This window comes from Leptosomus discolor, chromosome Z (assembly GCF_034619465.1).
Source record: "Leptosomus discolor isolate bLepDis1 chromosome Z, bLepDis1.hap2, whole genome shotgun sequence".
NCBI lineage: Eukaryota > Metazoa > Chordata > Aves > Leptosomiformes > Leptosomidae > Leptosomus > Leptosomus discolor.
Genome location: NC_141419.1, coordinates 27,808,968 through 27,835,199, shown reverse-complemented (window position 1 = coordinate 27,835,199; position 26,232 = coordinate 27,808,968). Strand labels below are relative to the sequence as shown.

General features: G+C 43.9%; 1 protein-coding gene across 1 annotated transcript in view; it reads right to left on the bottom strand.

The window, feature by feature from the left end:
• The window catches only part of PRDM6 (PR/SET domain 6), a 73,729-nt gene extending 49,934 nt beyond the window's left edge, over positions 1–23,795 (bottom strand). The window contains exons 1-2 of the mRNA XM_086480277.1: positions 23,270–23,795; positions 13,654–13,961 (exon numbers count right to left, since the gene is read on the bottom strand). Of these exons, the coding sequence (XP_086336403.1) occupies positions 13,654–13,961; positions 23,270–23,795 (834 nt within the window). The remainder of the gene's footprint in view (positions 1–13,653; positions 13,962–23,269) is intronic.
• Between the last annotated feature and the right edge of the window lie 2,437 nt (positions 23,796–26,232).

Below are 26,232 nucleotides of genomic sequence, written 5' to 3'. Positions count from 1 at the left end.
TGGGGGGAAAGTGTTTTTTAAGATCTGATTGTAATTCCCATTACCCTACTCTGACTTGATTGGTAAATCAGTGGTGCTGGTGTTTAAATTAAATTGATGTTATTTCCCTTAGTCAAGTCTGCGTTTTGCACATGATCATAACTGGAGCCTTCCCTGTCCTTGTCTCAGCTCTCCAGCCTTTTGCTACATTTTCTCCTTACCATCCCACCACATGGTGCAGGGTATAGGAGTGAGTGAGCGGCTGCATGGTGTTTAACTGCCGGCTGGGTGGGCTCAAATCACAACAGGTACAAAGGTCAGCAGTCCTGATCTTGGAAGCCACTCCATGCTTTCTGCAAGCCCCTCAACACCACCAGCTCCCAACAAAGTTGATGGGAGTAAATGAAAGCTCAGAATCGTGCAGTGACGTTGTGGCATGAGCTTATAGCACCCAGGTCTCCATTTGCACTATTTACAGCTGTCATGCACACAAGAGAAGTATATTCCTACCCGACTGATCATACTTGGGCACAGTAATTAATTTATTTTTTTGTTTGTTTGTTTAAATAGTGACATTTACCAGGAGCTTTCAAGTCATTAATACAAAATTATTCAACTTTCAACCATATGATTTGTGAGCAGTTTTAGCAAATGTTAGTACTGGCTTGTTTTGTGTGTGTGTGCAAAACCGCCCTATTATAAAGCATACAGTGTAAGACCTTCTCTGCTATTTCCAATTGCACCATTTGCTCATAATTGACTTGGAGCCACTAAGAAGCCCTGTCAGTATTACTGCTAGGATAAATTACCTGCAGCTAAAATGGAAGCCTATCTTAAGTTTGCAGAAAATCTGGTGAAGTGCTGGTCAAATAGTCACAAAACATTTCCCCGGCAGGAGCAGGACAAAGCCATGCCAGAAGGCGCAGAGATCCAGCTCATTCTAATCATAATAAACACTGCCTGGGCACAATCTGATGTCAGCCCACAAGACAATTAACCTTGCGAGGACTTATTCCCTTGGGCATGGCACTGTGCTAGCAGACACGCTCCCACATAGCTTCCAGTCCACAACAGGCTTCTGCCTGGTCAGCTTAGACCATGGACATAGCACGCTTGTGCCCAGTTGTGCCTGCCCGTGGTCCACCCTTGGTTTGATACCATATTGCCTAGTGCAATGCTAAGGACGTATTAAAAGATCTCTAAGAAAAGTTTTGCATGCTCAAGAATATTCACAAAGTTACCTTTTGTAGTACTTGCAAGTTTTTGAAACCTTAAACTAGTTAAAATATTTAAATTAATCAACAAAAGAGCGGGGAAAAAATCCAGAACAGAAAACCATGAGAACATGAGGGAGAAAATTGTTAAATCTCTGTGCTGCAATTTCTTAACATTTTGCCTGTTACTTTCTGTGGGATATTCAGAACTCATCATTAGACAGCACCAGCTCAAAAACTAAATAATGGATAGATCAGCACTGTAATGATCACAAGACAACTCTAGCCTGGTTTGTGAAAGAGTGGTAAAATTACCTGTAATCTTTGAGAACAAAGAGAAGGAATGGCAGTAATCTGGTACAAGAGTCATAGTCTGAGAGAGCACTGGCTCTTTCTCCAAAGTCACTGGCACTACATTGTCTTGCTGACCTATTATCCACCTTCTTCAAACACACTGTTTTAGCAGCCTGCATCTGTCTGTTGCCCCAATTTTCCCTATGATCTAAAGGTCTAATCTTTCAGCCTCTATAGGTACATGAATTTGCAGAAGAAAAGTGGAATATAAGGTATCTACCTCTCTGATTTTTATGGTGAGCCCTTCAAAGAGTATGAAGAGGAGAATGTCTGTGGCAATCTGTTCATTGAATGCTTCACTTCAAAGTTTTTCTTACCTAGATATTTCTCAACATTACTTCCTTTAGAGATTTGCCAGGTAAGTTAATATCAAGTTGCAATGACTGACTGTAGCATTATTTAAACAAAGAAATTGAATTAACAATCAAAATATTAATGTACATCCAGAGCAGCTTTGCCTGTGAAAGAGAAAAGGGTTTTTTCCACAGTTAATGTTGGATAACAGCTAGAACTAGAAATGGATGCTCTCAACAGCGAAGTTACTGCTAATTCTCCAAATGAATTAAATCATCTTCTGCACAGAAAGGAAATGCCAGACTGTTTGCCCTCTTTGTAGAAAGCTCTTAGACAAATTCACGTCTTTTCAGAGATCACAAAAAGCATTTTTAATGTAAGATTTTTACAGCAATAAACAATAAAATACATAAGAATGTAATAAAAAAGTAAAAATAATGAAAAAGAAAAAATAAACCACAAAAATAAGAAAAGGTAACAAATAGTAAAACAAACACGATGGTGGTCTGTACCTTCAGTAGGTTGGCTCTAATCATAAATTATTGCCAAGTCATGGAATTGCCTTGGCTGGACTATCAGTGTAGCCAGCTGTTTTCTCTGTGGATGCAGCAGCAAATTTAAATCCTTGATGTCTTTCATCCCTTAAAACAGATTGTCTGAAAGTCAAATGTGATAGAGAAAGGAGCATTTTTCTTGAGCTATCCACTAACCAGTGGCTGGGTGCGGTACAGGAACAGTGTGCTGCTCAGTTTCAGAGAGGGGAGAAGACCTTGTGCAAACTTCTTCAATGGCTATCGTTGTTATTTCAAATTGTGATTAATAGCATCCTGAAAGGCATTGCTAGCTATTTCTGATCATAAATACAGCCACTGTGACATGCAGGCCATAGAGTAGGAATAAATAGCATGAAGTATAGTATGTGGACCTGAGATTTCAGAAGACGCAAGTAATAATGTGGAAGAAATATAAACTCAGAATGAAGAATTAAGCAGGTTAAGACTCCACAAAGTCCTTCAAATGATCCAGCATATTAGTTGCTGTATCTTTAAAAAAGAAGCCATCTGATTTGGCTTGGCAGCAAACAATGAAATTGTACACAAATTAGCCTTTCAAAAGTAAAGGAAAAATCTATTTCAAACAGCGAAGTAAAACTTCTGCAACACTATTTCCTTTGGGACATGTCATTTTACAGTAATTAGGGCATAAAAGTTAACATTTTTATTAAATAAACAAAAACCCACAAAGGTTAAGAAAAGAGACTGACAAATTCAGCCTTTGGAGGAAAGGGAGGCTGCAGACCTCATCCTGACCCTCAGCCATCTTTTGTTGGGAATGGCAGACCCCAAGGTCAAATAGCTACTCAGCCAGAGTTACTGTCTGAGCCCACCCAGGCTCAGATATATAGCCTACTCTAATGTATGTGCCACCATATGGTGGTCTAGAGACACCCCTGAGCCCAGGCCACTGGGCTGTTTCAGATAGAGAACTCTCACTGTTGAAAATTCACCAAATCCCTAGACTGGGGACGCAATAGGTAACATTCTGGATAAACAAGCAAGCAAGTTAATATTCCTAAAAAACTATCTCCTATTCCAAGTAACTTGAATGTGATCCTGCCTTGATGAGAAAAGAGAATAAAATTCAGATGAGACAACATAGGTGCAAAGATTTGAACATCAATGTGGTACCTATTTTTTCACCTAAACATCTCCATGATTGGTATGCGGTAAGGAAATGTCAATGTTCATCTTCACTTCGGTATATCTTTGTGACAAAATTGCGTCAGAAATTGAGCTTTCTAAACGCCTTACCTGACTGTTAAACGTGCTGAAAGATTTAAAGCAAATTAAACTCTACTGTGTTGGTCCATGAACCACAGAAGAAGTTCAGTCGGGTGAAATGTTTTGGTCCCAACACAGAAACAAGACCCCAAATTTCTCAGGGAGATCCTCTCACCAGCAAAATGCCAAAGCCAGAATAAGATACTTAGCAATTTGCATGTTTGGGACCATGGAAAGAGAACACTGCTGAAACCACAGCTGAGGTCTTCGTTTGGTACGCTTTGTCAGCTTCCTCAGGGGGTTACAGCAGCTTTAAGTGAAACTTGTAACTCTGTGTATCTTTTTGTGGATTTCTGTTAGAGCTGGTCAAAAACTAATCTGCAACCTCCACTTTTCTGCATGAAAAAATATCTTGTTAAAAATCAAACTGTTTTTCAGGAACCTATTAGTTTTGCTTAAGTATTCTGATTATATTTTTGCATTAGTCATAAAGAATCGTATTTATTTTGATTAAATGTTCAAGAAGTGTTTCTTCTTGAACTTCCCAGATGCATGCCATCTAGAAGCACCTAACCTGTACACCAGTTTTCCTGTGCTGAAATGGAGAATGGCCTTATGTCATGGATGAGAATCAAATTTTTTAAAAACTAGGGGGGTGTTTCCATCAAACGTCAAATCCTTCTCAGAATATTTGCTCTGAAAGACAACTCATCTTTTCAGAGGTGAACAAATGTCACTCTGCCACTGCAGCTGTCACTGAAATCTTGCTGGTCACAATAAAATTAGTTAACACAAACCCAGGGAAATGATCTGCAGCTCAGCAAAACTTCATATCTCCAACTGGAAATTAAGATGTTCTTCATTAGCAACTGATATTACAAATAAAAAAAAATATAACCAAGTCCTCATTTTTCTCTAAGTAGTGTGCATCTCTTTCATCTTCTTTTACTAGAGCAATGGAAATGGGGACAGAATTCAAGACAATTTAAAATAGAAATAGAAATAGAATATTTTAAATTTAACACTTTTTTTTAATTTTTACTTCAATGGTAAGCTCTTTTTGTAAAATGAAGGTCTAAAAATAGTACCGGTCACCAATCCATACTGCTATAAAAGTTCTGTTGACAGATTGATAAAAACTAATACCCTACTTTCCACAGTGAACGCTGACATGGCATCAGGCAAAAAGTACATACGAAATTTTTTTTTTTTAAATTACTGACATTTACACAACTAGAAGATTAACCTAGGTAAGAATTGTGAATCCTAGATTTGCTTACTTCATTTGCTTTATACATGACACTTCACTTAATGTAAGATTTTTATTTTTTTTTTTCCAGTTTAGGACTGTAACAAATACTGACCATTACTCTATTTCCAAATTCAGGGCAATACAGGTGAACAACACGAAGAACAGAGCCTTCATATGGCCTTTATTTCAGTGGGAGGTTCTTGTCCTCAAAACCACTTTTCTCTACTTTGTAGTTCCACAGATGAAATCAAAACATCTTCAGAAATGCCCTGGGGTCATTAAATTTGCTTGCTTATACACCAGTAGGTCTCTACGCAGAAAGTAGCCGGTTGAATTACTGTTAAAATATGGAATTGTTTTACGTGTATCTTGCTAAATCCATGCAACAAACATGCAATGTAGTACAAACAATAAATGTACGAGTTACAGATTTTTTACAAGATACCAAAAAAAACCTGGTTTTCTTTGATGCTAATATTTATCTAATGAAATACAATGCACCACTACATGGTCACTGGCAATGCAACCCTCCCTTTCTTCAGGGTAAAATATTATCTTTAGGTCAAATGAATGCATTTATACAAGGGTACCTTTACATTAACTGCGTGTCACTGCTGTTGTATAGACAGTGGCAGAGAATATGCAGGTGACTTTGCAGTTCTGAAAGAACTGTTGGCCTATCTCGGAAAAAATTATTTAAGCTTTGTGATTAAAGTGATACTGTGATATTCAGTCATGCTTGAAGACCTCGTTAAATCAAAGTTTCTAGTGACATAAATGGCTATCTTGTCTGAGCAAGGACTGATTAACAACTGCTGGATATTAGTCCTGGAAGCTCATGATCTGCACAAGCACGAGGCCTGACACAAATTAGCTTGTTGACAGCTATGACTGCACCTCATCTACAGTTTGCAAAAAGAATCTCCTGTAACCACCTGCATTTTAAGGTTTGGCATTTATAAGTTTTTACCATGCATATTGCTTATTTTCACGCAAGTAGAAAGCACTGTGGTTTTGTGGTTGGTGGCTAGCATTTTGTGGCTTTATTGTATTTGTTTTAATACAGGAAAACTTCTAGAACATATTTGCTTTGTGACATAATGTCTTTATTATGTCTTGCAGTAACAATTGACCCAAATTGAGTTACTATACACTATATCTATTGGTTAATTAGAACCTTAAGATACAACAAATAAAACATATTATTGACTTTTAAATCTTTAATCAAATAAATATTCACAGCTGCAATTTGCCAAAATTATTTGCCTTTCAATAATGGATCACAAAGAGAATATACACTATAGACTCAACTGAATGTCTTGGCCGTCAGCAAACAAATTACAAACAGAAGAAAAAATAGGTGTTCCAACTCTCATTACAGTCTATAAATAGCTGATGTGGTTCTCCTTCGAAGATGTGTGATCTTCTACACTAGCAGACTTTTTCAATGCATAATTGACCTTGAGATAGCGAATAACCTCGTAGTAGAGTGGCTCTTCTTTTAGGGAACAATGAGAATAGATATTAGAGGATGTGCCTGTTGTCAATGATCATTGCTGAAATCTGCCTATACCACACTGGGACAATCAATTTTGTAAATGATTGCAATAATCAAGGAAATTGCCTAATTTATAAATCCTGGCATACAGCATTTTAATGGATTCCTACATTTTAATGCTGATGCTTTCAAAGCCAAATGAATTGTTGTCCAAGCTGTCACTACACAAAATGATAAAAACATTCAGTCTTGTGGGTAACTACATCTCATGGATATTCAGACCATCAGGTACATAATCACTCATTAGTGAATTCTGTGATAGTTTCCAACAGCAAGAAGCCACAGTTTCCTTATGGAAAAGCCTTCTTGGGAACCGAGGACTAAAAATCGTTCAGTATTACTGAACTAATACGTTAAAAAATTTCCTGGCCCTCTTTGTCCAGATAAGACACTGTACTGTTTTACCTTTCTCCTTTTTTTTTTCCTGTACATCAAAAAGAATAATCTTATTTCTAGAACTAAGAGGCAGGTCCAATAACTTTTTAACCAAGAGTCACATCACTGCAGGCACCGTTCGTACAGAAGGAGAACAAACACAGGACTTGGTGCCATGGCTGTTGCTGGTGGGTAATTCTACCTAATCTGCTGTCCAACTTGCTCTCCACACTTAAGCCGATTTTGCAAATGTAGTTATACATGGATTGTTATTCTCAGTTAAACCTTAAGCAATTGATTTCAGCCAATAGTAGGCTGCCAGTACTTTACTTACTGCTCAATCTCACTAACCTGACATTTATGGTGTACTGATTGGCCTCTGTCAGTGGTGGTGGTTGTAAATTCACTTTGAAAAGCTTTGTGTTAACAGCCTTCAACCAGGCTCTGAGACGAGTACGAGCAGGCAAGCTGACAATTGCTCGACCTCATGCCCTTATTACAGTGAGTAAATCAGGCTTTGAGCCATTAGGCTGGAGCCCGAGGCCTACACAAAAAGGATTGACATGACTAAAGGTCAACCTCTGTCACACATGTGTAACAATTTGGATAATGGAATTCTGTAACTTATCTGAAAAAGGTGCCAAATGCGTCAAAGGAAAGTATAACCTGGACTGAATTTTCCAGCTTTTATGTTAAGCAGTTACTTAAAAGTCCACATTTTAAAGTCCATGCATGTTTGATGCCATGAAACTTGGGGGACCAAAACTCATGAACCACTGATGAAGACAGTTCTGCAAAATATTGAATGTCACCATCACCCTAAAAAGCGTATGCTACAGTTTCAGCTTACCAAATCTATAACCAATATATTGTTGCCATCAGGTACGCAACACATTTTGCATATCCACATATCTTATTAAAATATTGCCTTTATTCACCCACTTTGAATCAAACGTCAATAGAAACAATTCACTGTTAATGGTACCATAAATTAACAGTAATTTCAGGCCTTACAAAGTAGATTTCATCCAACAATGGAAATCACGTTTACTAACTAATAATAAAAAATTTACTAACTAACAATAAAAAATAAAAAAGTGTTTCCATAATGTTGGTGATTGTATCACTTTTGAGCAATACAGAGGGTAGTGGTCAAATAAGGACAGAAGTGAGCTTTTATATTTATTTGTGTTCCATTTCAGTATTTTTGTGTATTACATAATAAAATCTCCAAGGTGAGATTGTGTGCCATGGAAAAACAGACAGTCCCTGCATGATCTGGCAATTTAGAAAATATTTTTTTGCTGGGAATAATGTGCGTCCAGACGCGTGCATGTTCTGTGCAGTCCATGGAATTATTGTTTTGAGTAACACTGTTGAGATTCTGGGGCTGTATCCAACTCCTCACTACAGTTTATTCCAAACTACGCTTTGTTAAATGGGAAAAGAATCAGTCTCCATGACAAATTAGATTTATTTTCTTGCATGTGTGCTTAGACTTATTTATCGCTCAGTCACACTATAGATACCTTGTGTAAGTGGAATATACATACCACAGACACAGAGATACATGACGATAAGACATGAAAAAGTCTTATGAAAATCACAGGGTTTCTAAAAGAAACATCAAGGTTTCCTTTAGCTTTTCTAAGAATAAGAATTATCAAACGAAAAGTAGCTTTCATATTTGTGATCAAACTAACTTTATACTGACCCTAAGTGAGGAATCTCTAGCTTAGAAAAGTTATCTGGAAAAATGTGGTACTAACTGATCCAGAAATACTTATTTTAGCAAGCTGCCCTGTAGCAGCTTAGCGCAATTTTCTCCTAAGGTACATAAATTAAAGAAGCTGTGGTGCTGAATCTGCTCTTACTGAACTTTCAGCTTAGCAAGCTGCTGAACACAAGATTAGGGATATTTCCACTAGGCAGTGTGTGAACTTAAAATTCATGTAAAAGTAAAAATTATTGTGCTTTTTTAATAGAAAATAAAGGCAAGGTGGTACATCACACAAAATCCTCAGAAAATGCAAAACAAAACAACAGAATGGCACCAGTTGTTATTTTGTATAATTTAAGATGTAATAGTAATATAAGTAAGGGATTTTTCAAGACAAAATTATTTGAATTTCATGAACACGACATATTTGAAACAGGGCTGACAAGCAGTCTAGAATACTAGATGATGGATTGCTGAGAAACATAATTTTCACTTTAATAGAACTACAGCATGCACATAATTCTATCCCCCAGTGCTTTGCTGTAACAGCGAATTTAGTCCAAAACTACAGCCTTGAGAATCTGAATACAAATCTATCACCATAACTGGAATGAGCACGTCATTTGAAAGGTAAGGATTCTCTCGGCATATTAATTTGTACAGAAAGGTACAGTTCCTCTGCATGGACTCTGGCCAGCACGCGTCCCAGGAAAATGCCTGTTCTAGGGCCAGATGAAGTCAAAGGCAATGTTTTCTTTGACTTCAGTTGAGGCACAAAAAGGCCAGTAAGTACCCAAATGGTACTTTATTAAAATGACACGCATGCTTTCTAATAGTGCCAGTTAATACTGTCCATTTAAGGGGAAAATCAGTAGTATGATTTTAGAATCTTGTAATTATTGATGAACGCCCTGCTATACTTATATTTTGCTCATCATCTAACATATGAAAAGGTATTTCTTCCAGAAAAGCAAAACTTAAATCAAGATAATTTAAAATAAAGTGAAATAATATATTTTACATTCCTGGGCTATTCCAGAAAAAAAAAAAAAAAAACAAACCCCACACAACTATTTGACATCTGACGAAAACAATCAAGAAAGACAGCAAACTCTTTATCAGGCAAATGAAGAAAAAGAAACTTACATATTCTATGCTTTGATATGTCTGTCAGGAAAAGTTTTTTTCATCTAAACCGTATTTGCAAGGGAAAAGACCATTTACAATTTAGCTGTTTCCAGAATTCACTGTTTAAAGTTTGGAGCCTGAAAAATTTTGACTACTAAAATGTATAAGCCTTTTAAACTTCTATATTTTATTCTAACAGAATTTAAGTGTGTATCGTATACATTCCTGAAGTCTACTCTTATTAAATTTTGATGTTAAACAGAAAGGGGAAACCATGTGCAACTAGATTAATTTATCTCCAGGGAGTAAGGACACATTAATAATTGAGATAATGTTTTCATATATGTTGGAATCAAGTGTGCCTTTTCACTTCTTTATTAGAAAACACATTAGAGGAAAATTATCTCATTCTCATCAGTAAGACCTAATTGCTGAGAAAGTCTCTGTTTTCTTTGCAATAACAAAAGGATTGTTCTCATTACTTCAAAATGGGGGGGAAAAAAAAAAAAAAAAAAAAAAAGAAGAAAAGATCAGAAATATTATCAAGCAGTGCTGGAATAAATGTCTGTATTACCAAAGAGAGTGTTTACTTAATACACCCAGCCCTGTTTTTGTTTTAAACAAATCAGAGTTTATTGTATTTTTATAAAATACAAGCAAACTCTGGATTGGATTGAAGTGGGCCAAAGGGGAAAGAAGAACTACAACTAAAAATTACTAATATTTTTGGCTTTCTGAACGGCTGATATTTCTTTAAGTTATATAAAATTGTCTTGGCTGCTTGCAAGAGATCTCTACAATTTCCCATGAACACCCATAGGTGTCAAGGCCTATTGTGAGTTAATGGAATGGTATGTAATTTATCCAGAATCGCTGTACATTATGCTGTATGGATTACATACAAAGCAAACACTGAATGCATGGTGGGAACACTTTTGCAGACAGACTGAAGGATATTTCCATAGTGTTGAACTACAGATAAAATGTGCTGCTTCTGATGTTTCCCACAACAAAGAGACTTTTAAAAGCAGCCGAATGAGTAACTATGCTTAAAAGTCTTTGCAATAGCCCTTCTATTTATCTGGTGTACACTGAAAACAAAGAGCTTTAAATGAAAACAAATAATCTGCAAAATTTGCTTTGCAGTGTTGACAGAAAAAATATTAGAATGCTATTTACAGTACTAAGAAAGAGAAGTTCTCACTATAAGGTCCACCAAGACCTAATGCTGAATAACTCATCTGTGGACATATGTGTATTTGGAACTGTCTTGAACAGATTTGTGGAAGGGAATTGACTAAAGCCACAGCTTTATAAAGGGACAATGAGACACTCCTTTAAGGTTTACAGTGATTTAATCCACGCTTTTATACCATATAGACTAAAGGAATACAGACTGTTCAGATACATGCTTTCAATTGCTTTTATTTATTTTCATAGATCAGCTTTGTAAAATCACAACGCTTTCTGATTACTTTCTTTTGCTATACTTTTTCTATACTAAACATTAGTTCTCTGATAGATAAAACATACCAAATTGAAAGACAAAACAAATAAGAAATGACCAAAACTTTTAGCTACAGCTTAGAATACGTGATTTGCCATTAACAGAAATAATCCAAGACCATAAACTGCCCAAATACCTCCCCAAAAAAACCTAATTTTATTACTATTTTTAAGATAATTCTCTTAAAATACACACACTCATTTTGTCAGCCAACAGGAAGTCTGTGTTATATGTTAAGGACAGAAGAGCAAACCCACATGAAAACTCAGCTGACACCCATCGGTGGTCTAAATCTGGCACATACATCAGTACTATTTCTTATTTTTACTTAATATCTTTTTCTTCTTTGTTCTTGGCTTTCCCTCCAACAATCTTTCTTCTTTCATCGCTTTAAAACAACTTTTAAATCCATCTAAAATTAGGCTAAAAAATTCTTTCCTGTTTAAAAAAGATATTGTCAATATTTACAACTTAACATGAATAAAACTGATTCATTATTTTAAAAAATTAATTAATAACATAAATATTTGAGAATAATGTAAAATTCCCTAACTCCATTTATTTTCACTAAATTTCAGTGTTTTATGTAACTTGATGATCTGGCAAGCTTATTTTATTATTTTATACTCTGTTAATTAGCATAGTCTAAACCACAAAACCCCTCTTAACAGCAAAAATAGAGCTTCCAACATCATTATAGAGTGCTACATAAAAAAATATTTGATTAATAACATATCCCAAAATGCTCTCATTATAATCACTGGGCCTTGGTAGGAACAGATTTAAATCCAATTTATTAATATTTGCTATACAAGAAAAATTCCATCCCCACTGAAGGCAGCAACAAAACTCCCAAAGATTTCAAGTCATCCAGTTTTACTGAGTACATTTAGGTGTGTTCCGAGCCTGATCTTTTGCTCTTTAAAGTGAACATCTCCCTCTTGCCACAACGACTCTTTTGGGTAAATACTTTGAGACAAAGACCCTGATGTGGTTTTTACTGTTTATTTGCGTATAGGAAACGCACAGGAGCCACTGCTCATAGAAAGAAGTCACATATATTAGATAGTATGCCAAAATAAAACATAATGATTAAAGAAGGTGATCATCAGTCCCAAAGAGCCAATAGGCTAAATATTCAAAGGTTTTCTAAGTGCTGTACACAACATCCTGGCTCCATAACACCAAATGCCTTTTAAAAATCCATTCACTTTTACTGCATACCCACTGAAGACAGCAAAAACACTCTGCATCTTCACAGACTCCTTGTTGGGTTTCTAATCGGCAAGCATGTCCCGTAATATTCTGAAGATTGGTTTTGATCTAGATGAGTAAATATCACCTGCAGATCTACAAGCACATTTCTACTGACTCTCCGTAGCAGTTAGTCTTGAGGTGAGCAGAAGTTGCAGCTACAGGGGACTAAGCAGAACTAAGAAATGATACCTTCCAGCACAAAGCAAAAAAGAAATTAATGGCAAAAGACTGGACAGATAGTAGGCTATTTCTCTAAATAAGAAGTACAGACACACATAGGGATTAGACGTGTTCCCTATTAAATATTAGATCTGTGTATAAGATGAGCGTATACTGTCTTTTCTTTCTAAGTTAACTTACCACAAGATGCTGCTGTTAGCATCTGCATACAAACTATACCCTAGCACAAAATTCCAGTGCTTCGCTGGAGAAAAGGTACACAATCACAAACAGTAACAGCCATGGATGTCCCTGTATAACCAAAGGAATACAGTAGCAGGTTTATGATCTGTTCTGCCAAACCACGGTCAGTGTTTGTCACAAAATAACTATCACAGACTAAATGTTTTCATATCAACTATCACTGTTACCCTCTCTAATATGGTGACAAATACAAAAAAAGAACATCTTCAGAGAGCTCAAAGTGACTTTCACACAAACGCACTGAAAGCATTGTTAGCAGAATGCACGGCCAGTGCAGGACCAGAGTTGAACTAAAGTGTGAACAAGCTCTAATACCTTCACTTCAAATAGCAGGGCTGTAGAATAGGCTCCTGCACTTTTTTCAGCAGCTTTCTTGGGCTGTCTGTAGGCCACAACGGTGGTGCAATATGCCATCTCAATTCACGTTACTCAGACTAAGATGATACAGCTGGTACTGTGACTCAAGACCTCCATCAGCTCTTGTTACTCAGGTCAAAATGTGAAGAGCACCATGCGTTGTAACTTTCAGCCTTCTCTGGCCATGTCTCTATTCCGCACTACAGTGACAATCTGGTCTTCCTACGCAAACCATTTGGAGTTCTAAGGCGCCCACTGGTTTTCTGTCTGTCTCTAGTGCGGCAAGGCTTTTGCTTGCACTGGTTACATTTTTCAGATCCTCTGGCTCGTCTTGCTTAAATTGTGTTGGTTTTTTTATCACAGCTAGTGAACGGTGCAAGTACTACATACAATTAAACTCAATATCTACTTCGAAACAATCAAATCGGACAAGGAAGGAAAGATGACGACTTACTTCCCAGAGATGCTGCGTGTTCCTGATGGCTCCCGCTTGAACCTTCTCTGGCAAGAGCAGGACTCCCTGGAAGGGCCCAATCCAAGTGCCTTGCTGGATCCGCTGTGCTGCGCAAATGCCATAGGCCAGGCCAGGCACTGTGCTGGTGCACAGACACACTTCCCGGGGCAGGTCCCGGAGCCACTCTGGGATCTCGGGTGGAGGGGCTGCTGCAGCAGCACTGCTGGTGCCCACCAGACGGCGCAGAGAGTGGAGGGGCCCGTGCATGGGGCACTCGCCGTTGCGGTTATCAGCACACATGTCACATCCTGTGGAGCAAAGAGGGAAAAACATTGTCAATATGGTGCTGCTGACCACCACCATGGTCACTGCCACAGGCAAGAGCATGCAGATACCTCTGCTTTTCCTGTCATTTCATGGCAGCTCAGCACTCACGCACACCATGCCCTTTTGCATGTTGCTTAGGATGGTTCTCCTAATCGCGCCAAAGCCCTTAATAAGAAATCCCAAAGGCTGAGCAGAAACACTGCAGATACTTCGCAAGCCTGATGTGTTCACAGACCTGCCAAGGCTCACGTATTTTAACACCATTTTTTAAGACTCATTTTTTTACTAATATAGATAGCCCATTTAAACCATCCCAGTGTGTTGTGGTGAGACATTTTGAAACACAGTCATAACGCCTTACACGTCCCCCTCATTTGCCTTACCACAGGTCAGCCCAAGAGTTTAATTGGAACAGGTTTTATTTTCACCCCTATTTTAAACAAATATTAGCTCTTCTTTTTACCTTAGCATGTGTGCACACGCCCATCTGTTTAGAAAATAAAATAAACAGAACCTCATGAATGACAAATCAGAGTATACATTTACATTCTTATAGCCAAATCAAATGTTTAGATTGAAATGCTGTAGCAAATATTACTGATTCCTAGCACAGATTTGAAAATTTTTATTGAATGGTGTTGCATGTTCTTTGCCTGTTGCGTGTAGCGGAGGCTAAGAACAAAACCAGCATGTCATGAGCAGCTCTCATGAAAAAGACCAGTTTGTAAAAATGTTAATTTCCCTAACTGCTCTTAATAACGGATGACGTTTCTCTATTTTGGGAAGATCCTACTGTGATTTTATTTTTTTCTTTTTGAGCAAAGAAAATTTTGGTGAAATGTTTCCACTGCACACTCTTGCATATGCCATGAATGTACAACTCCCAGGAAAATGTTTCATGCTTAAGAGATCCATTTCTCTGGAGGTGTGCTGAGTTTGCATAGCAATAAATCTATCGAAATAGGTTACCATCTTCTGCACATTTCAATTTTGTAACACGGTAAAAGTTTTCATATAAATTTATTCCAGAAATACAAAGAAAAAACAACAACTATACCATAGTACTCATTTAGCAAGTCCTAGATCTTTTCCCTAATAATTTTATACAACCTAGACCCATTCTTATAAAAATAAACCACAGTATTCACTATAGAAGCTGGAGCTTCTTGGTCTAAGCCACAGATTTAAACTTGCTAGATTGCCTGTAACCACAGTTTCAATTCTCAGGGGGGCTGACTCAGCTGCTCTTCTTTCCGACGTGGATATACTATGTATTATGTAGGTCTCTTTACTAAAAAGCCTTCAAAGGAAAATCTTCCCCTCTGTTCAGTAAAAGCTGCTAAGGGATAATAAAAGCTGCATTTTCAAAATACGGCCTCTATTTGCATTCTCCGATTTTAGACACACTTTCTAAGCACTATTTCCTGTCTTCCTCTTTTGAATTGTACCATACAAAAGTGACACATCCACCAATTCAAAAAATACTTGAAAGTTACATATGTAAGCTAGTTTCCCTCCAGACTGTTACACCTTTGAGTCTTGCGAGAAATGCATATGTCCCTACTCGGTGCTCATCTGTTCAAGTCCTCTACCCATAACACAAATCACAGATCTCAGCAGAAAGCAAGCAAGCAAGCTCTGTGTTGTGCATTACTCTGATCTGTGCCCCTGCAGAAGGCCTCTCTACGGAACTCACCCCATGCCACTCCTAACACGACATGCAGTGTAAGGGCAGGAAGGCAGTGGATGGAGAGCCCTTGCCAGCAGCCCAGCATGCCCAAGCAGCCATAGGACAAAGTCCCCTGGTAGGTACCATGCTTGTATTGGCCAAAAAAGTGCCTTTTGGCTGGAGGGTTAAAACCTTTCCTTGACAATATAATCCCTGTCACAAAACGACTCCTTTGTTGGGTTAAGCCACAACTGCAGAGGAGTTTTGCTCGCTCAGCCATGTCCATTAGAGGTGGCTGGAAGACGAGATTTGCAGGACCCCAGGGAAAAGGTTTCTGGCTAGTCCTGAGAGGAGGTTATTATGCAGCAGATATTCCTACAGCCATTGCCAGGCATGATGAATGAAAGGCAGCAACTACATGCCAGAGGTTTTTTTTGTTTTTGTTGTTATTTCCACAGCTAGTTTGGAAAGTGAGGTATCACCACAACATCTTTTCTTTCCTCTTCAAAACCAGTCATCAAGAAACCCTGTGGTTTTGGCACATCCAAAGATCTCAGGGGCTACATTGGAGTTTGGTATTGGAGATCATATAGGAAAGGATCTCGAAGAGGGAAAAAAAAAGAAAAAGAAAAAAAGAAACCAACCCCAAACAGGCTGGCATGTGAGTACACTTTAAACAAATACGGCGTCTTACCATGCAAATTAGAAAGAAAACATCTGACAGGAAAACTGAGGCCTTAAAGAGAGGATGTCTAACCACGATGTCAATTAGCACCTAGGGCGGGCCTTTGAATCCAACCTGTTCGCACTGTTTGACCATCTTCTAGAGGCATAACTCTTCTCCCAACTACCTGATTATTAATGGCTTTCTTGGAGACACAGTGTCTCTGTAGCAGCTTACGTTAAACATGCTAAGGCATCTTCGTGACTCCGCTCAGGCAATTTCAATGTCAATTTCCTGCATCCTGCTGCCAGATACGCATAAATTTTCATGCATACAAATTTTAGTACCTGCCTAGAACAAGAATTTCCTCACTTCGTCCTGACAATATGTGTGCCTGAGCACAAACAGAATATTTTATTTCTACCTTTTCAAGGAAAAGAAATTAAGAGATTGACAACGAGTACAAATGAACCCTGTGTCACTGTCATTTACCCTTACAGAAAATCATACATGGTGATATATATTTTCCACTGTCCAAAAACACTGGTAATGTCTTAATGCTTCGCAGCCGCAGTATCTGATCTCCTGCTGTGTTCCTTTCCTTTTGTGCTGCCAAAGCTGAAAATTTGGAAAATGGGACATCTTCTGAAACTGTTTTGTCTTGTGGCTTGTTGATGAGAGGGAAGGAATCTGTCTCTAATACTAAGCAGTACTGAGATTTGTCTTAGTTGTGTGCTTTATGCATCTATCTTTAGTTTCATGCAATCGTATAACTAAAATTTTAAAAAATTCCTCATAAATGTTGCAAGGAGCGGAAGCCCTATTAGACATATTTTACCATGCCTTGAGTAAAAAGTTACCGTGTATCTGCTCCTTTTCTGGGATTAACTTTTCTGTAATGATATGTGGAAGGCTTTGACCCAAGCACACTTTCAGAAATGTTATACCACCCATTTAAAGACAGTCACTGTAAGCAGTGGATTCCTCTGCCTCAGGGGACAAGGAAGTAAGTCCTTAATATCTGATACGAGGAAAAAGGGAGAACTTCAAGACTTGCATACTACCCTGCGTCACAGAAAGGATCAACAGCACCACTTCATGGATACTGCAGACTAAGATGTCATACAGTGCGCCAACTTCCCTAATAATACATGGAAAAGTGGGGGTTTTGAGAGGGGAAGTGCTGTGGTCCACTGACATCACTAGAGTCTGCAAACTGGATGGCAACCATTAAGACCCACACTGGTGTAGGAAGTTCATGCGAAAGGAACACAGTGGGACAAGTGTAAGCTTTTCAGAGTACTGCCATACAGGGCAACAAGGAGAAATGTACTCTGTCCTTCCTCCTATTTTGGCCTCAGGGAGCAGCTAAGTGAGTACAGGCCTTTTCCAAGGACCTCTGAAATTAGTACTTCCACTGGCTGTAATTGCAATAGTCAAGCTCCATATCAAGACAAGAAGAGGCAAGAATTGTGAGAAAATTGAGGGATTTGCTGAAAATGGAAAAAGCAAGGAGGACTGCAGCCAGAGCAGAGTGTCTCCTGATAAAATCAGGAAATGTAGAAGGTAAGGTCAGCAGGAATGCTCCACTGCAGGCCCAGATGTAGCCAGACTCTTTGGAAGGAGGTCAGTTTCTCACTTTATACCTTCATGCTGTATAAATGGAAGGACTAAGACAAGGAAGAAGCAAGAAAAAAAAATTAAACAATTTCCTAGTCGAGCTGTTTGGTATGGCTCTTTTGGGAGGAGTACAATATGTTACCGTTTATTTACCTCCATAAAAATGAACACACTGTAATGCCAGCACTTTAATTCCACATGAGTACACTTAAAAGTACTAAACCTAAGCAAAAAGACACACCATTGCCCCCAAAATATAATTCTAAACACTCTCCAACCTAAGTAACGCTACTACTGCGTATTTTAAAGGAAATCTGAGAGGAGGACGATTTTGTCAGTGAAAGGTAGGGTCCAACATCGTGTTTTAACCAGCAAACCAGCTGTAACAATAAATGAAAGAAATACATTTTTGTCTCAGCAATAACATGCTTCAAAGGTGCAGTTATACTGGATACCTGCAGTTTGCTGGTATTAAAGAAGGGTGGCCTCTGACCCTCTGGTTCATAACTCACCGCAAGCATGCAGGTATCCGGTGTAAGTGGCCATCATTTCACACGGTGTTACTCACTTGTGAGTATAAATCACTGCAGCTGGCCCTGCATCCGCGGCCAGGCCCGGGTACCCAGCTAAGAGGGAGGGTGGCCTGGGTGAGACGGTACCCTTTCGTTTCCTGAGGGCTGGAGCTTTCCTAGGGATTACGGGTTCCTCGTGCCTGTTTCCTCATCGATGAGCTAGCATCAACCTCTTTTTGCAAAATTAGTCGCAGTTTCTCTCAGATTGCCTGACTTGAGGCAGACTTTCGGGGGAACAAAACACAGATGTACTTTCCTGCCCGCCCCCCCTCCCCGCCCAGGGTTCCTTCTATTTATTTGTTTATTTACTGCAAATACCCGCTGAAGGGAGCGGGGCCGAGCCCAGTCTGCTGCTCCAGGGGCCGGGTCGCTGCGCGGGTGTGCGGAACCACAAGGGGTCCCGGCCGCCCCCGCTCCGGCTCTGCCGGACCCTTACGAGGGCCCGACCCGCGCCCTCCCAGGGCTTGTACCCCCTCGCCTCCGCTCCCCGCTTTGCCCCAGCAGGGTCCGAGCCGCCGCCGCGGGGCGGGGGAGCGAAGCGGAGCCCCTGCTGCTCCGCGGGCTGTGCTCCCGCACCGCGCAAGAGCTGCCGCGGGGTCCGAGCACCTCGGCCGGCCGGGGGGTCAGGCACACCCCGCGCCAGCTCCGAGGAGGAGGACGGTGTGGGAGGGTCTGCCTGGGCGCCCCGGGGTGCCGCGGGGAGTCAGGGGGGACCGTCCCGCTTGCGGAGCAGCTTTCGGGTTATTTCTGCGAGGCGGGTGGGGGGCGGGTTGGGGGAGGCGGGTTTGATTTTCCCTGCCTTCTACTGAAGGTATGAATGAATTAAATTTCCGTGTCAGGTATGAGAAGAGTAGGAGAATATTGTGTGTAGATAAACCTTGCCGCCCCCTGCCCCTGAGAGACCCCCATATACAATGTAGAGATGATGAATAGGCTCTGGGAGAGGAGATCGAAGTTCAGTCCGCACCGGCTCCACTCTCTCCTACAAAACTATAGGGCAATTAATTGTGGCTTGTCCCCTCATCCTTCATCTCCTGGTGGCACATATCGATGGAGATTACTGCTGATGGACCATTTTATCACCCTAAATAAACAGTCACCACCTTCTCTAACCTCAATCTAATGTATGGCTATCTACTATGTTTAAGGGTGCTGGGTAACCAATGATGTAAAATAGCTAAATCATACAGGTTACCAACAGCCTGGAGAAAAAAATCCAAATATTCCCCGCACTGATCCACTTCACAGCATGTTATATATACACTGTCTCCCCGTAAATTGAATGGGAAGAGGCGTGCAAACTGCTTGCTTTCATGACACTTAGTTTTACACAGCGTATTTATTACAGTGGCAGGTTGGCCCTTTCTGGTGAAGGTACAGGAATCACAGCCTTCTCATTGCGAAAGCCTCTCCCCAGCAGCGAGGGGCAAGCCTATACGGGAGCAAGCCGGCCTCGCACCCCCCAAACTCACCCTAGGAGATCTCCTCCTCGCCGCGCAAGCGCCCCTCCCCCAGCGCCCAGAAATACCCTCATCCTTCCAGATTCAGAGCTGGGAAGAAAACGGTCCCCAGCCGCCTGACACATTATCAGGGTTTTAACATAATCCCCTGTACTTCCCTAGGAGTAAAGACTGCAGGGCCCTAATTAAGGTTTTGTTTCTTGGTTGGGTGTTTTTGGTTTTGCTTTTTTTTCCCCCTAACTAAACCCCTTTCAATTCAAAACAATTACGCACAGACACTTAACCCGCAGCTCCCTGGCGGCCCTCGCCCCCCTCCCTCGCCCAGCACTGTGCCATATCCAGTGATATGTGACGATCAAGCCGTGTGTCTATGGGGAAACAGCCGCCCATCCATCTTCCCACGGCGGCCGCCCGGCGCAAGGCCGGGGCGGCCGCTGGGGAGCCGGGCCTGCCGGGGTGGCGTACAGCCGGGAGCGCCGCCGCCGCCGCCGCTCGGGCTTTCCCGGCGCGGAGGCAGCGCTGCCGCCGCCGCCCCCGCGGGAGCCGCGCACCGGCCCGCCCGCCTCCCCGCTGCCCCGCGGCGCTGGGGCGGCCGCCCGGAGACAGGCCGAAGGCACCGGCGAGATTGGCCGGCGCCTCTACCGAGCGGGTGGGTCCTGCGGGGGGCTGCGGGGGGCGGGGGGGGAGGGGGGGGGGGGCGGACGGACACACGCGGTGTGCGAGAGGGGATGCTCGAGGGGGTGGGTAAGAAGGGGAAACGGAGCTCTCGCCTGGTTCGCGAAGGAGGTACGTCTGGAATTAAAAGCCGAGAAGTAGCCAGGGGCCTGCGCAATCCCAAATCAGCAGGCGGCAGCCGGGCAAGGCCGAGGCGGCGGCCCTGCGCCCCGCAGTCGGCGAGGGGATCGGGCCCTGCGGTGGGTGTCTGTGCCGGGCTGGGAAGAGGATCCTGCCCGCACGGCGCCCGCTTGTCAGCCTCTGAGTTTCCGTGGGGCTGTCCGGAGCTGGAAGTGCAGCACGCGAGTATAACTCAAGTTAAAGTCGATTGCTCCTCACCTCACCCTCAACCCCGACCTCCTTTCCCTCAGACGGGCACCTCCGGTGCAGAACGGGGAGTAAGGGACGGGGTCAGAGCGGCTGAGGACCCCGTCCGCCCACGGGCTCCTTGCGTGGTCCCCGAGGAACCCGGGGAGCTGCGCAGTGGTCGCCAGGCCGGTGCCCCGCAGCTTGCTCTGCTGCGCCTCTGAGCGCGCGAGTGAGCGGAGTGCGTGGCACGGCACGGGCCGCAATTCCCGTACTCCCTCCTCACTTACAGTTTGCTTTTTTTCCTTTGCTTTTAAGAACGGGGTGCCCAAAGCAAACGCACCTGGTCCCAGAAGGTTGAAATACTCGAGTTAAAAGTTTTGCTCAGAGACAACTAATAACCGCTGGAGCGAAAGTCGTTTTGTAAACAAGTTCAATGACAAGACTTTTTAGATCTCGCTGCAGCAAAAAAGGGAGAGACAGTGCTGGCAGCACCCTGCCCCGTCCCAGCCGGACGCGATCCACAAGCGTCCTTTCTTTCCACAATCGACCCGTTTGCTTTCTCGAATCCACCTTTCCTATCGAGGTTGCGAAAAAACTATGCAGGCTTTGCCTGCGACTCTGCAGCGTGCTATTATTCCACTCCCTCCTTAAAAATGCTCCCCTCAAATCACTTTTTTTTTTTAAAAAAAAATCTTCTTTTCTCTTTTTGAAACCTTTATCTTGCAGATTTACAGAGCGGCTCCGAGAAGTAAAACATGTATTGTATGAACGGTTCGGTTGGCAATTAAAAGTGCATTTCAGATTCCATTAAGTGCGTGTAATACACGAGATCATGTTTGCTGCACCCGAGAATAGAAAATACACTAGCACGTTTCACTACAGGGTAAAGCTAAGCGTGAGGAAGTCGCTCAAAACAAAATAGAAAGATTTGCAATGTTAAGGGGGGGAGGGGGGGGGCGGAAATCCCCACTAAACTTAGAGGCAGCTTTCCTCTCGCTCTTTAAGATATACGTATAATGATTAAGAGTATGCTAGCATCCACGCAGTTTAATTAATACACGACAGAGTTTCATGGAAACTTTCAAAACAAACTCCGCTTCTGAAACGAAATTAAACGAATCCTCGTTTTGCTCGGGCTTGTGCTTATGGATCGCTAGTTTGGGGTATCGTTTGTTTGTTCAACAGCCTTCCTTAAACAACATTTTGGGGGGGGGGGGGGAAGGACACAAAAAAATAAGAATTTTAAGAAACCTTGGGATAAGAGAGGGTGTTTGAAGCAATGGAAAAAAGTGCACACGCAGAAGCCGTGTTCATGTTTTAACAGGGACAGATCCGTGTACTCTGAATGTTAGTAATAAACCTGATGAATTAATATAGTTCATCTAGTTATTTTCACCCCGTAAATTTCATTGGTTGGTAGTATCAACAGATACAGGAAGAGCAGGCAGAACCAATTTCTAAAATCACAAACCTCTACTCGATACAGATGTTTAATAAGAGGCGTGCGCCCCCCCCCCCCCCAAAAAAAAAAAAACAAAAAAAAAACAAAAAACACCACAACACCACCAAACAACAAAACACACCCCAACCCTTTATAATTGTCAACAGCAGTATTAGACATTTTCTAACCGCCAAGCCCTAACTGAATTCTGACACTCAAGCAGACGATGTTTTTCGTCTAGAAAACCAGCTTTTCTTATTAAATGACCATGTCATGCTTTCCCGTAGGGGTGAAAACTAAAATCAGCGAGGTGTTATCGAGATCTGAAAGGAAAACGATACTCTGAGATAAGAGGGAGGAAAACTTTGCTCTAGTTCATCTGATGAAAACTGCAACTTTTCCCCTGCCCAGCTCGGAGGAATAATCGATCTCTGGGCGAAGCCCAGGCTTTCCAGGCAGGAACGAAGTGAGACCAGCAAGGCGAGAAAGGACCAGCTTTATAGCAAGTTGCTCTGAACCATTTCTGAACCCCTTTTCCTAAGCCGCCCTCCGAAAGAAAGCTACCCCCACAAGCAGCCTTCTCGGTGAAGGTGTGCCTTCCAGAGAAGGACCTGAGTCTCAGCTATCACCGAGGGGTTACCGCCCGCTTATCGAAAGCACTGGGAACAACGCAAAAGCAGCTGAAGGAAAGGAAGGGCAGGGAGGAGGCTGCTCCTCACGGAGAGAGCGGTGCGGGCACCGACTGTGGTCCCCCAGCTTGGAGCGTCCCCAGGCTGGCCCGGTGCGAGGAGAAGAGGAGGGTAGCGGGTCGGGGACTGCGAGAAGGAGCACGATACGTACGGTTGTTGGGGTCACTGGTGTGCTGATTCAAGGGGATGATCTCCATGCGCTGCTGCCCGTACAGGTAGTAGTCCAGCTCCTCGGCCGTGCACCGGAACCGAGCGGCAGCGCGCTCGCCGCATTTGCTGCCGCCGCTGCCGGCCCCGCACAAGTCCTTGCCCTGCAGGGGAGTGGGCGCTCCCCCGGCCGAGGGCTCGGAGCTCTGCAGTGGTCCGAAGACCGGGAGCTGGGTCACAGGCAGAGAGGTCAGGCCGGCCAGGGATGCGGCCGCAGCGGCGACGCAGGAGGAGGTGGAGGAGGAAGACGGAGTGGACGAGGAAGAGGAGGAGGAGGCAGAGGAGAGGGAGGCCGGGCGCTGGCGGAGGCTGTCACCCGGAGGCTCGGCTCTCTCGGGCGGCTGGAGCTGGGCGAGGGCCCCGCTGCTCTTGAGCTGGCCGCTCTGCGGGAAAAGCTGCTGCCAGTGTTGCAGATAGGAGGGATCCACCTTCAGGAACGCCGATCCGCCGGGGTCGCCGGGCTTCAGCATCGCGCTGCCTGTGGAGGGGAGAGGAAGGGGACAGCAGACGTGAGACCCCCGCCCCGCCCCGGCCGGGCTGCCCCAACCCCGCGGCGCTCTCCGCGCTCGGACATGCCGGCCCACGCGTGGGCTCCCGGCGCCGGCCACCCGGGGTGGGCGGCGGGACCGTCCCCGCCCCACTTCCCTGCCCGTGCCGGGCTCGGCGGAAGGAAACCTCGGCTCGAAGAGCCCCGGGGCGGACACGCGAGAAACGCGCTGGCCGGGACGACAGGCTGTTCCCCGCCGCCTCCCCCGGAGCGCGGGCAGGACGGCGGCGGCGGCGGGCAGGCCCCCGCTCCCGCGGCCGCAGAGCCAAAGACGCGGCACACGCGAGGTCTCTCCCTTTCATCCCCTTCCCTCCCTCCGCGGGAGCGAAAGAGTCTCAAAGTTGACAACGGGGAGGAGAAGGAGGGAGGAAACTTCAGCCCCACGCACAAGCGCGGGGGTCTCTTCTCTCCAGCCGCTCCCGCTTTGCACACCAGCGTTTACAGCAGGAGGACACTCCCGGCCCGGCAGTGCCCTACCCCCGGGCGCAAGGTACCCCGCTGCGACCCCGGCCGGCCCGGCTCTGCCGGGAGAGGCGGGGGGGGGGGGCGGCGCCGCCCCTCACTGGGCGCCTCGGGACGGAGCTGCCTTACCTGAGCGGGGTGCGCCGGGCCGGCTGCTGGCGTGCGGAGGTGTGGGCAGCCCCGGGAGCCTTCGACCCGGAGGAGGGCTGAGAGGAGATACTTCTCTGGTCTTTGTCCACGGGGAAGCGGGGTGATCCTCTTCCAGGGGCCGGGGGCCGGCGGGCCGGCTAGCTCCGAGCCGCCGGGCTCCCTCTGCCGTGGCTGCGCATCGCAGTCGCGCCCGGGCTCTTGCTCGGCTCTGGCAGACTCCGGGCTAGACACGTGGGTTTTACGACAGCGCAAAATACAAGTGTGTGTGGTGTGTACGAGAGGGAGGGGAGGGAGCGGGAAGTTACCAGCGCGCCTGAACGCAGAGATCTTTTTTTTTTTTTTTGGCAACTTCCCCCACTTTGTTCCTTGCTCAACTTTTAAAGGTGTCCCTTTCTTTCCTTCCCTCCTCCGTCCCTCCCCCCTTCCCCCCCCCGCCCCCCCTCCCCCCAGCCTTTCTCCCTCCCTCTCTCCCCCCTCTCTCCCCCTCCCCAGCTCCGGGAGCACAGCGCCCCGCAAAGAGCTGGGCTTTCATCCCGGCTGAAAGGGAGCAACAGCCCTGTGCAGCCCCGAGCAGGATCCGCGCTGCTGCGCGGTCCCCAGCGCCGGGCTGCTGGTCGGCGGCGGCAGCTCCCGGCCCAAAGTCGGACCAAGCCAGCGAGAGCCCCGCACCCCGCCAGGCATCCAGGAGCTGCGGCCTTGCCTCGCTTGCCTCTTGCTCCTCGGGGGCTAAGGTGGGTTTAAGAGACCTTCCCGGCCCGTTTCGCTGTCCTGGTACCGTCCCACCTGCTTTACTTCTTAATATGTCTCCTGGGGCGAGCTGCCTCCTCTTCCCCTCGGCTACCTGAGACCTGCCCCAGGAGGTCCCGACACAGATGAGGAATTCACCGCTCTAGAATTTCTCCCTCCTCAGACCTTGTCCCCTCGACCACCAGCGCGTCTCCTGCTCTCTGTACTCGGTTGCAGTACAGAGCAAGAAGTATGCAGACGGAGATGCAACCTGTGGCAAGAAACTTCTCATCTCTAGCGACTTCTTACCTCCACTTTGCTCAAAAATCGACATTTCTTGCCCCGCTACTCAGTGGTTGAGCTCACATACCAGTGAGTATTTAATAGGGTTTTTTCAGTTGCTTTCCTACATCGTACGAAAAACTACATCAGAATTTATAATCTCTTACGCACATCACACGTACACAGTATCCCATGCACTTAAGACGAAATACTTACACAAAGTGTTCGTGTCACCAAAACTTCTCTCTAGTGTCACAAAAGCCCTGATTGTCAGGTGTCACCCTGCCACTAAACGCACACTTGCTTACAAAGGCAGCGTGCGTGCGTGTAAACTGGTTTTTTGCCATTCCCCCACCCTGTTTCTAGTTTATTCCTTTCCCACCCTTCATTCTCGCAGAGCCTGGGAAAGCTGCTGCTGTTTAGACTTTGTCTGTGTCTAAGGCAGGACATTTTAACACAAATTTGAACAAGGCTGGGGCAAAAAATGTTTTGACTGGCGTCATTTTGACAAGGTCATCCGTCATCTGCTGTATAGATTGATAACACCTAAGTTAAAGGCAAACACGAGTAGGAAAAAACCCGGTTTTCGTAGGTTATGAAGTTGGCTGTAAAAACCTTCTTCATGTCTTTGATCAATTCCACTGTGCAACATACAATGAATTTTCAGCCCTCTCTCTCTATTAATCCACTTTCTGAAGTTCTAAAATACTGCCGTTCAGTTGAGGGAAGAGGTGCGGCGT